The 12,559-nt window shown below is 36.9% G+C and overlaps 1 protein-coding gene across 11 annotated transcripts in view; it reads right to left on the reverse strand.

The window, feature by feature from the left end:
- Positions 1-1,364: 1,364 nt before the first annotated feature.
- Positions 1,365-12,559, reverse strand: part of LOC107724468 (LIM domain only protein 7-like) — a 47,435-nt gene continuing 36,240 nt past the window's right edge. For 3 of the 11 annotated variants that reach the window (XM_016533414.1, XM_016533425.1, XM_016533426.1), the window contains 14 exons: positions 11,792-11,967; positions 11,629-11,692; positions 11,200-11,250; positions 9,504-9,529; positions 9,185-9,289; positions 8,620-8,712; positions 7,919-8,196; positions 6,657-6,713; positions 6,449-6,504; positions 5,170-5,359; positions 4,797-5,048; positions 3,963-4,071; positions 2,163-2,265; positions 1,365-2,068 (listed from right to left, as the gene is read on the reverse strand). In XM_016533414.1, the coding sequence (XP_016388900.1) occupies positions 2,046-2,068; positions 2,163-2,265; positions 3,963-4,071; positions 4,797-5,048; positions 5,170-5,359; positions 6,449-6,504; positions 6,657-6,713; positions 7,919-8,196; positions 8,620-8,712; positions 9,185-9,289; positions 9,504-9,529; positions 11,200-11,250; positions 11,629-11,692; positions 11,792-11,967 (1,583 nt within the window). In that variant the 3' untranslated portion in view covers positions 1,365-2,045. Of the gene's footprint in view, positions 2,069-2,162; positions 2,266-3,962; positions 4,072-4,796; positions 5,049-5,169; positions 5,360-6,028; positions 6,261-6,448; positions 6,505-6,656; positions 6,714-7,918; positions 8,197-8,293; positions 8,302-8,619; positions 8,713-9,184; positions 9,290-9,503; positions 9,530-11,199; positions 11,251-11,628; positions 11,693-11,791; positions 11,968-12,559 lie in introns of those variants that run through there. The other 8 variants (XM_016533416.1, XM_016533422.1, XM_016533420.1 and 5 more) reach the window with 8 other exon arrangements.

Genomic DNA, 12,559 nt, shown 5'->3' on the forward strand with positions numbered 1-12,559 from the left:
ATGTCAGATTAGAGAAGCGCAGTGCTTCGCAGGTGATGTTCAGTGAGAAACTAAAACCATGGCAACTATGGCTGACATCAATAATGCGGACTAAAATTAGCATCAGTCCAGAGAGCAGGTGGAGGAGGAAATCCTCTATCCCTCCACCCACCAAACTAAAGACACTCAGACAATGAGATCGGACATCTGTAGCACCTCTTTAACTAAATTTCAAAGATCTCTTTATGCATGTTCCACAGGTCAATTAACTGTTCACCTAGGCCAACAGCGCCCCCTTGAGCTGACTGCGCTTCAATTAGAAACAAATAAAAAAATAATAAGTAGGTAATAAATAAGTAGCCAAGTAAGCTAACACATAACCAACAAGATGTGTACATTTTATAGATGATACAGAAGGTTATCAATTGTGGATAAAGCTTAAAAATACAAATCTGAGTGGGAACCTGCTGGAAGGAAACTATCTAGATGTTCCATATCTGAAACAATGACCACTCACCTTTTACCTCAGATGATCAAACTGTCAAAATGACAAGTGCCATTGTAGCCAGAAGTTCTCTGCAGGGTAAGAAAAGACAGCAAAATACACATGTGGAGACAGAGAGAAACGTAGGGCTTAAGGCTATCTGAAGCTTTTAAAATGTACAATGTTATATTGATATACTTGCTATATTTAGCTACTTGCTAGGTATCTGGCATTAACCATGGTTTTATAGGCTAGTAAAAATGTGGCAACCGTAGTTTTTTGGCGCATTCATTACCATTTGTATAAGCAGTTTCACCACAAATACCATTAGTGTAGCAAGACCATGGTTAATTTGTGGTTACCATGGTTTAACTATAGTAACCATGGTTTTTTGGTTTTATTCATAGTATATCATAGTTAATTTCCGTAGGGGCAGTACTACACTCAAATGAGAATCAGCTGATGCTCTCCATTAGAACAAACTGTAGGAATTGCAGGGCTTCTCTTTTTCTGTCCTCTTATATTCTGAACAATAATATTATTGTAATGCTTCTGAGGCCCTGATACATCAGATTCACTTTTACAGGACTAGCAGTGAATTCCCAACAGGTGTTTGCAGTGTGCAGATGTAATGTCATTAGGCAACTGCAACAAAAATACACACTCATTGAAAAGTATCATGGGAAATGCATTGTAGTACTACAATATGATAAAAATACATGAACCATTGGAAAAGGTATTGGATGAAAATCCCCTGTGACTGTGATGAGGCTATAAACACAATGAAAGTCGAACCAATGTCACTTGGAGACAGTAACAGTGGATTCAGACTAGTTTTAAATGGACAAATAAAATCCAATTAATGAGAGATTAGTCAAGTAAATCACACTCAGGAAAGATATTATAGTTTGGAAATTTTATTTACAATTATTACCGAGTACGCTGCTTTTGTTCTAGATTCATCTTTTCCCCCTGCAGAGAAATTGCTCAGATGCATAAAATAGATGCTACCAATGAAAGAGTATATAACTCATCATGAATGCTGCTTACTAACCATGCCACTTTTAAATAAAGTCTTAATGGATTTATCCTTAATCAGCTTTTCCCATCAGAACACAAAAAGGCACACAGATGAAGCACACAGGATATTTTATTCAGCAAACCCTTATATAGAAAAGACTGCAGGAGAAACCTAAATAAGCAATGACAATAAAATAGCATATTTCTATTAATTACTATAAACACTTTCATGAACATACAGATATCAGTTAACCAGCCAGAAGTCATCAGAAGATTCAATCAGTGATGATGAAAAAGACAGTGTATTAATTATCTTTTCAAATGCATAGTTCATATTCAAGGTACATGCACATCCCTTTTGTACAAACAATTACTAATACTTTCAAATAAACAAAACCTTAGGAATCTCACCCTCTCATAAGTGAAAAAGAAGAATATAAGCTCATTGAATAATCAAAGCTGGCTAAATCACCCAATGTTCATCAATCTCCAACACACTCCTAGTGTTTACAGTTCCTTGTCTGTGATTGGTTCCTCCTCGATCTGCTGCAGTACTGCGAGATCACATGGCTGTGGGCTGCCCAGCTGAAAAGAGAGAAAAATCATCATAAAGAACATCAGAAATCACTTGGTGAACTATGTAACTGAGCCGCATATACTGCAGAGATGTGTGGCCTACATTTGAGTCGCATATAGCAGGAGTTACAATAGAGCTGTTGGTTTCGTATTCTGACTTCTGCTCCTGCTTCTGAGCCTCCCAAATCAGACCTGCATTTAAAGCACTGCAAACACAAGATGAAAGAACACATTGTTAGAAAGACGGAATCCTCCATGTAATGCCGTATCGCACACTCACCTCCATATAAGAGTGAGAGAGAAAGAATCCTAGCTTGAGGTCAATGGCAGCAGCATCAGAGGATATGAAATTGCAGTAAAAACACCAGCCGAAAGGACCAGAAATAACCCGTCAACAAGATTAGCAGGAGGACAATGCAACGTGAATGAGAGGATGAGCAGAAATACAAATGATTGGCAATTGGAGAATGACGAGGATGCGCGAGGAATGATTAAGCTCTAGATGAGTCACATACAGCTGCGCTGAAGGTAAAGGCATTGGAATAAATTCAGGAGGAAATTCAATAAGAATGAATTATGTCCACTGTCTGATAGCATCATTTATTTACAAATACTTGTCTGTGCTGTTTTAGCACTCGATTCACTTTATAAATATGCTAAACGCATTATGCACTGTGCACACTCCCAGTTTTGAGTGCTAAGCTATGGAAGATACAGCAGATTACTGCAATTTGGAGTACTTAACTGGGACTCCATCACTGTGATCCAGACACATAAACTGCATGTTAAAATACATAAAGTGTGCTTGATTACAGAACATTTTTAGTTATATGTCCCATTTTAACACTATTCTCCATTATTTAATCATCATTTGTGACCCTGGACCACAAAATCAGTCATAAGTAGCATGGGTATATTTGTACCAATAGCAAAATTATGGCTTTCTCTTTTATGCCAAAAATCATTAGTATCTTTAGTAAAGATCATGTTCCATGAAGATATTTTGTAAATTTCCTACCGTAAATATTTAAAAATAAAAAATTTTAATAGTAATATGCATAGCTAAGAACTTCATTTGGACAACTTTTAATGTGATTTTCTCAATATTTAGATTTTTTTGCACCCTCAGATTCCAGATTTTCAAATAGTTCTATCTTGGCCAAATATTGTCCTATCCTAACAAACCATACATCAATGGAAAGCTTATTTATTCGACTTTCAGATCATGTATAAATCTTTCTTTCAGTTTAAAAAAATGTATCCTTATGACTGGTTTTGTGGTCCAGGGTCACATTTGATGAATTATACTTGCAAAATGTACACAGGCATGTCTTAAATACAACTCTATAATAGCGCAATGTTTACTGCACCAGGCACCTAATGAATAAGGTGCACTCTATAATTCTATTCTAATTTGCATATACATGATGTGTGTTTATGCTAAAAATGGCGCAGTGCTAAACCAACATATAACTAGTAAAATCAGACTATGTGTGGTTGGTGAATAAGACATGTTTCTGGGACATGCGATGGGATTTTTGGCACAGATGCAATCAAAATCCTCATAGTACAACAATGTTATAGAAGCAAAATCACAAATATTTCAGTTTTGGCAGAAACAGATTTTTGTAGTTCAGCCTTTAGAATGCATATGGTTTGTTCTTGATGGTTTATGCTCATTTGAGAGAAATAAATGACAGTCTTTTAAGAAAGAAAGATAAGTCACAGGGCAGTGCTGTCAGTGCCGTTATCCATGAAGCAGCTAGAATTGGCATTTTGATTGAGTTTATACATGCACAGAACAACTGATTAGAATAATCATAAAAGCAGACAGAGCACATTAGTCAGGTTAGTCACTGATGAAGCCAGGCTGGACCTGACCTCCGAGTAGCTGAACGCTCACCTTGAAACAACTCAAATGATAACAGAGCCCCTGGGACTCGATGATCATGGCTGCTCCTTTGCCCAGTGGTGTATTACAGAACGAACATATTTTCCTGCCACTCACTGACCTAGATTACAGAAAACATCATCTGAAGCCCAGCAACACAGACTTGCACACAGCCCATGGCTCATGTGGGGTATGGGAGACACATGGGAATGGTTGGGTGGTATGGTTTAGATATGCGGTTCTCAAATGGTTTGGTTTCACAAGCCCAAGAGAGTATCAAAATAGTTTATCATACAAAATGTCAACAAAAATGTATTATGGTGCAGTCACATCAGCAAAATTTCTGTGAAATTTTACAAGCAAATAGATCCACTTTTCATTGACAATAGTGTAGCACAGCTCACACATATGTCACTTTGAAACAAGCAGCTTTCTGTTGGTCAATGCAATTTGTGTGACCAACTTGAATCTGATGCTTGAATCTCAAGCAAAATTCCAGATTGCACAGATTCCTATTGAAATTATTTAAATTTGATCATGAAGATACACAAAACAATGGTAAATGTGACAGCAACTTACTGACATCCCATTAATATTTTGTTTACTTGTTTTCCAGTAAAACTTCTCCATATCCTTAAAGCAAGATTAATTTACATGAGAAGCAGTACTGCATATCATATTAAGATGTGTTGTCTCAGATTGGAATGTGCCAGTTGAAGCCTTTTGTTTTGCTATCCAGAATTAGTCTCATTTTATTATTCTGCTGTCATTAACCTACCAGTTGAGAACCACTGTTTTAGAGTGTTCAGATTACAATGACAATTTCCTTTTTTTAGTGAGGAATACCTATTCCGTGGTGGAGCTCGAGGCTCTGGCTCTGGTGTAGCTGCGGATGGGAACCAGGACTGCCTGAGGGAGCTCATGGACTGAGATGACTGCAGATTTGCAGACTCTGGACGTCCACTCTGGTATGACGAGGAGCCAGAGAGGGACGAATGAGGCCGGCTGTAGTCTGGTATGGACACGGTGCTGTTAGATGTGCTCCATGATGATCTCCAAGAGGAACGAGGCATATCGAGGTTGTCAAGAGACTCGCCTCTGCAAGCAAAGTGAGCTTGTCAGTCTTTATGCTTGAAGCTCACATCAATTGCATTTTCCTCTTTGCTTATTTCATTTGATAATTTTGTTACAAAGAAAAATACTGCTGTCCAGTACTGACCTCCTGATGGGCAGATCCATCAGTTCTTTGGTGGTAACATTGGCAGCGCTCTGCTGGCGAATCCAGCTGTTGTCTGTGTTCAAGGAAGTCTTCTTTTTCATTTCATGAAGGATCTGCTGCCTCTCCACCTCAGCCTGAGACTGGGGCTCTTTCTTATAGTCTCTACTGAACTCACCCAGACCACTGCTCGCTGCTCGAGCCAACAACAGAAACACACAAATCACCATTAATAACAAAGTGACAAGTTGTAAATAGACTTGGTAGACATCAAGAGCAAAAGCAATTGATTTCAGATATTCTTCATCCGATTATATATAGTGGGGCCTGAATGTTTGAGACCACAGTGGATATGTGGGATTCAAAATATGATGTAAATCTGAAAATAAACAAGCACAACATAATGCTTCAAAAATCACTCTAATATGGTCATTTGGTGCTCAAAATAAATAAATAAATCAATGTTGAAAACAACTGTCCTGCTTAATATTTTTGTGGAACCCAAGAAACTTTTTTACAGGATTCTTTGATGAACAAAAAGTTCAAAAGAACAGCATTACAGAATATTTCTGTAACAATGTAAAAGTCTTTATTGTCACTCTAGATCAATTTCATTCTTGCTGCATAAAATTAATTACTTCAAAAAAAAAAATTTGACAAGAAACTTTTCAACGGTAGTGTAATGCATATTAGATGATTGTAAGAAAAAATATTAACTTAAAAAATGAGAAAATAGAAACATTTTCATTAGTGGTCTCAGACTTTTGGACCCCACTGTTTTTATATTACAGTTTTTAAATCAAATGCACACTGATCACGTGGACACAGGCTCGATTTCAACTGATTTTGCTGACTTTGCATCTGTCAAATTTGCATAAATCAGGCCAAGCTGATTGGTTGGTCTGATTGATTGGCGTGGGTTGAGCCGCGCACACCTCTCTCTGGATCTCTGTATTTCATGGCATTGAGGATGCTCCTCCTCTCAAGCTCTAGCTCACTCGCTGCCTGCTCTCTCTGTATCTGAGTGTTTTTCTTTCGCCTCAGTTCCTCTTCCAGCAGCCATCCTGCCAAACCCCTGTGTCTGCCGTACACACCTGCAGAGAGCCGCAGACTCTACAGCAACCATCTTACTTCAGCCCTTACAATGTGTGGCCCACTGACAACACGCTCTTGAGGATTCTGACACGATCCTTTACATAGTGCTGTCTCAGCGGCTCCTTATTGGTCAAAAGAACAATAGATACACATAAAGGTTTAGAGAAAATATAAAAGCTGCACTGACCTTTAATATCTGGTTTTGCAACCTCATCAAGTTCTGGAGTTGATTTGGAAATAGATCTGCAAACCAAATTGGAAGACAAAAGATTACGCCGTCTGATAAACATACAGATGAAAGATCTTATCAATGTATAAATCCTATATGGATGCATAGCCTGAAAGCACAACTTTATTAAATACAAATGGGAGTGCAAACAGCAGAGTCCTATTACCTGTGTGAGTAGGATAATTGAGGGTAAACATTGGGATAGCCAAAGGAGTCCACCTTACTGTGGCCAAACAGCAGAATCAGCACAGACAAGCAGATGTTCATATAGTCATGATTGAACAACATTAATAGAAGACAAATTAGTCTGGTTAATAATGCATGAGTAAAAAAACAGACTAGAGCTGGGAAGTATGACCAGAATCTTAAATCATGGCACAAGTATTTTGTATCGCAGTATCGGCATGTATCAACATATATTTATTTTTTGCTGTAAAAAATTATGAAAAATTTATTTTACACTAACAATTAATGACACGTTACTATAATAAATTACTAAACTAATTCTACACTGATACACTAATATAATATTACAAAAAATTATATTTAAAAATGCTGTTCTTTTGAACTTTCTATTCATCAGAGAATCCTGAAAAAATGTGTTCAACGTTGATAATAATATAAAATGTATCTTGAGCACCAAATCAGTATATTAGAATGATTTCTGAAGAATCATGTGACACTGAAGACTGAACTTAGACTGGACAGGAATAAATTACATTTTAAAATATATTAGCATTAGAAAACTGTTATTTTAAATTGTTAGAATATTTCACAAAATTGCTTTTTTATTGTATTTTTTCAACAAATAAATGCAGCATTGGAGAGCTAAAGAGACTTCTCTTTAAAAAAAACATTCAAAATTATTACTAACTGCACTTTTCGATGATACTATTAAATAACCATGTGGTATTGCTTTTTGGTAAGTCACTGAATTAAATATTCTATAAAAGAAAGGTATTTTATCTTATTTGGTCATATCATCAACTCTAAATTCTGATTGAATGAGCCGCATTTGAAGGCGCTGTAAAACAGACGATATGCATACACCTGTGACCGTACTTCAGCTAAAATTACTGCAAATTCATTTTCTTTAGCATAACATCATCTTTGTTTCCATTCATTTAACAATGCAAAGCAGCCCTGTTCACTGATACATACATATCAGCCGACGCACAGAAGGTATTGCAAATTTATAGTGTCATGCCGCCCAGCCCTAACACAGACAATGTTAGTTTAGTCAGGTTACTTGCAGCATTTGTCAAGCATGATATTCAGTGCCATTCCTTCATGTTATTGTTCTGGAAGTAAACAAAACTGAAATGCATGCTTGAGAAAATTATACATTCATATCAGTATGACACAGATAATGAGAGATGGGACATAAATTAAAGTGAGAGAAAAGACTGCTGAAATGACAAAACTCACTCTTGCTCCTGATATCTCTTCTGCTCTTCCAGTCGCCTCCTCTCCTCTTCTCTTCGATTCCTCTCTTTTTCTTGAAGGAGGCGCTCTTCCTCTTCTCTATTCCTCCTCAGTTCTTCAAGGTACTCTTGCTCCTCCCTCTTCCTCCTCTCTTCCTCTAAACGCAGCCTATCCTGTTCTCTTTTTTTCCTCTCCTCTTCTTCTCTCTTCTTCTTCTTCTCTTCCTCAAGGCGCTCTTGTTCTTCTCGTTTTCTCCTCTCTTCCTCTAAACGCATCCACTCCTCTTCTCTTCTTTTCCTCTGTTCTTCTTCTCTCTTCTTCTTCTCTTCCTCAAGGCGCTCTTGTTCCTCTCTTTTTCTCCTCTCTTCCTCTAAACACCGCATCTCCTGTTCAACAGCAATCAAAGGATTTTTTTGGTGTTTGACAGTGACAGTGTGATAGGGTTTACATACCCCTTGCAGTAACTGCCAGATGTATACCATATAAAATAATAGTTTGCTGCAAAATCGTCATAAAAAATGGCTTATATGAACTTTTGAAAAGGGTAAATTGTGTTAAATCGGTTATTTTCCTGAATTCTCTTATTTGTTTGTTTGTTTATTTGAATATACAATCTCTCGTGGATATGATCAAATTATTGCTGAGGCATCTGTAAAATACTGACTTGCAACGGTTATGATAAATAAATAAAATATTAAATATACCTCCTCATGTTTTTTGAAGTTCTCCTTCTCAAGCTCATGCTGTGCCTTTCTCCACTCCTCTTCGAGTTTTTCTTGGTCCTTTCTGTACTTCTCCTTCAGCAAGCCAAGCAAGGGGAAAACAGGAGAGAGAGGGAATGAAAACAAAAAGAAAAGACCATTGATTGTAGCTAAACAATGCTTCAAAATTACAAAATGCATAATTACACTGTGCTTTTGGCATTTATTAACAAACAATGAATTAGTTTGCCACCAATCTTCGCAATCATAATACAAATATTCTGAATATGCAATAAACATACACACAAACAGAATAATATTGTGTTTTTTGCTAAATTAAAAGGTCTACATGATGCATGTCTAGTTTTGCATTCAAGAAACACAACAACAAACTTGAGTTTGTATGCCAATTAGTAGAACAAAATGTATCCTAGTTTAACTAATTTCTACAATCTCAAGAAAACAATAAACTCACACCAATTCATTTAAATACTATAAATCTATTTTACCCAACATAATTATGTTTAATTCATAACAAATGCATGAGCACAGATACTATAATATTTACCTGCAGCAAACGCTCCTGCTCTTTCTGCCATTTCTCCTGTCGTTTGCGCTCTTCTTCAGGGTCCCAGGACCGGGTAGTGGATGTAGTGATGGAGGGAACGGGCAGCTACAGACACAGAAAACGCTTTTAATTATTGGAGCCAACCACTGGCCAAATAAAATACCACACAGATCCTTTCCAAGACCTTGCATGATCACATTGTCTTGTCAAAGATGCAAAAAGAAGAACCAGGCCCCACAACTATATAATTCACTTAATCAGATCATATGCATGTCAACAACAGTGGTTTGATTAAAAGAAAACATATGAAACAACTTACATTTGATATTGCTGTGTCCGATCCACCTGTAAAAACCAGCTACAATTAGATTCTTCTGAATAAATACATTGTAGCCTATATTTTGAATGAAACCCTTCTTGATAGCATGAAGGGAACACATGAACAGCATTCCATCCCAAATATCTCATAGAATAATATCTGTTCAAATAAGAAACCCATAACCCAACAGCTCCATAAATAAATGTTAAATTAGAACCACATGCAATGGCTTGAATAAACAAACACATGCAAAGTCTTCAATAACCAAACCAAATGAATAATACATACACACATTTGGCCAGTCTTTAAATGCAATGTCACATGCAGAAGCACTGGTTATTAGTAAAACCAAACCCCACATCCATGTCCAGCACAGCATGCACTATTCACATTCACAACACAATACCAACACACTCCACACTGATTACTGATTTCTTTGCCTGAGCTGCTCTGATAATCAGGGATATACAGCAAGGCTGACTTGAGTGTGAGAAGGTAGTACAGCCTCATATTCGCATAAACACATTTGGCCAGTCTTTAAATGCAATGTCACATGAAGAAGCACTGGTTATTAGTAAAACCAAACCCCACATCCATGTCCAGCACAGCATGCACTATTCACATTCACAACACAATACCAACACACTCCACACTGATTACTGATTTCTTTGCCTGAGCTGCTCTGATAATCAGGGATATACAGCAAGGCTGACTTGAGTGTGAGAAGGTAGTACAGCCTCATATTCATATCTGTCTCATCCTGAATTCTTTCATTTATGCCTATGGGGAAATTCTCTGATATTAAATCAATGTGGCAGGTATCAGCAAGATATGGACTGTCTATCCCTCTGATGCAGTTTCCTCTTTTTTATTTAGAGTGCTTTGTATGTTGGCATGGTTCCTGACATGCTGTCTTTAAGAGGTCTTCAAGAGCATGACAACATAAGAGAAAATAGAAGAAGAAAAAAAACTTTTAAGGTTTGTTTGCACTGATAGTGAAAAAGCAACCAAAGGTCGTAATTTTTCAATAAGGTTTCATGATCTGAGGCGATGTAAGCAACAACAATCATTGGCAATGTAACAAATTTGAATTTGTTTCATAATTTACTCATTCTTATGTCATTTCAAACAGAACCAGTATTATTTATATAGTGTTATAGTACTCACTACAGAAAACAACTTCAGAAGGCTTGAAATTTAGTTGTGTGGACCATTTTTATGATATTGTATGGTGCTTTTTGTGTCAGTTTTGAAGCCTGACAGCTTCAGGTCACATTGATTGTAATTACACTGAAAAAAACATTGAAATCAGTCTTCAAATGTTCTCCTTTTGTCATAGGTGGCTTTGGAAGAATATGATGGTGAGTAAATAATGACAGAATTGTAATTTTTAGGTGAAATATTGCACTATTTACTCATGAATTTTCCTCTACTTTTTAAAGTACTCAGACTTCTGTAGACAGCATGTCAGAGCTCGAAATGGAAGTGGACACTGCACACTCAACCCCCCTTTACCACAGAGGTAGACCAGAGAACTGACTGTGAGCCCTGCAGAGGGAAGAGCACAGAGGTTATGAGGGGCTTCTGCTAGAGAGAGGAGGAGGAGGATGGCAGGATGAAGACTTAGCAGTTTACCCACAGCCCACGAAACACAAAGCCTGAACGCACCAGCACTTGACTGATGCTGTTCTGTTACCTTGTTCAAAAAACTCTGATCTCCTTTTTAAGTTTTTCAAAGTAATGGATTCTACATGGGAGATAAAAATGTTAGAAGTTGAATCTGTACAAAGGAAAAAGTTCCAGGTGCCCTGGGGAACTAGATTTAGCAATTAATTCTTAATTCACACTGCTTTCTTGTAGAAATGTAGTTAGAAAACCTTTTTTATATAAACATTGTATGTGCACAGTGCTTGGCTATCTTTATTCTACTTTTTACTTTTGGCTAGTTTAAGTTAATCAAAAACAAGCATTCTTGTCAAGCTATGAAACAATCTCTGAACAAGATTAATTTTTTTCCACAACTTTTCTGCACAACATGCATTTAATAAAACAGGCACAGAAACAAACTACAGAAAAAAAGCTTCACAGAATGTTTCCAAGCAATTAGCTGAAAAAAGTAATATACCTTTATTATTCGAAGTCTTTGAATCCTCATGGAAACCACCATTTATCCCATTCGTACCATAATTCTGTGAAAAAATAAGGTAATCTGTTTAGTATAATAAAGAAGCATTAAAATAAATCGAAATTAAGTATCATATATAAGTGATTAATAATAGTCAGTTTACATTGCCAGACTGTGAGCTGACATTCACAGTTTTCACGACCATATCCTTGGTTTGTTGGGATGTGAAATCCAGGTTGGTGCTGAGGTATGGCTCAGAGGGACCTAGAGGATCCAGACTGGTCAGATTGATGGTCTTATGGCTTTTAAATGGAAGGGAAGGTAGGTCTCTGCCCCAGTCTGATTGTGGCATGTCAACAAAATAATTTATTTCAAAAACACAGAATGAAAATGATGTACGACTACAGACATAATACTATATTCTAAATAGTGGGGATGAAAGACAGACCACCTTCCCCTGCCATGCAGTCAGAATGAGCTCCACACACAACAGGTTTACAAACAAGCTTACAGATGCCCTCTGATCTGGCTTCAGTCACAAACCATAAGCCTGCTAGTAAACACTGAAAATATGAACCTCTGATGTTATCAAGAACCACAAACGTTAGAAACCAAGATAATGAGAAATAATGCACACTGTTTAGGAAGAACTTCCCACCAGGCCAGGGAAAAGTAGACAATAAAGGAATAGATAACCCAAAATTTTTGGGCCAAAAACTATTACAGTTAAAAGGTGTTATTTCGTTCACTGGAACACATAAATAAAAGATGTGCTCCACAAATAATAAAAAAAATGACATGAAATAAAATAAAATAAAATAAAACCTGAATTTTGTGCACACAGGTAATATGTTTTTCCCTTTTTGGAGCTTGACAGTCCACTATATCAGTGTAAAATATAATGTTAGCATTTTTTCTGTGCTTCACAGAA

Source organism: Sinocyclocheilus rhinocerous, unplaced genomic scaffold (assembly GCF_001515625.1).
Source record: "Sinocyclocheilus rhinocerous isolate Xijiao unplaced genomic scaffold, SAMN03320098_v1.1 scaffold64, whole genome shotgun sequence".
Classification (NCBI taxonomy): domain Eukaryota; kingdom Metazoa; phylum Chordata; class Actinopteri; order Cypriniformes; family Cyprinidae; genus Sinocyclocheilus; species Sinocyclocheilus rhinocerous.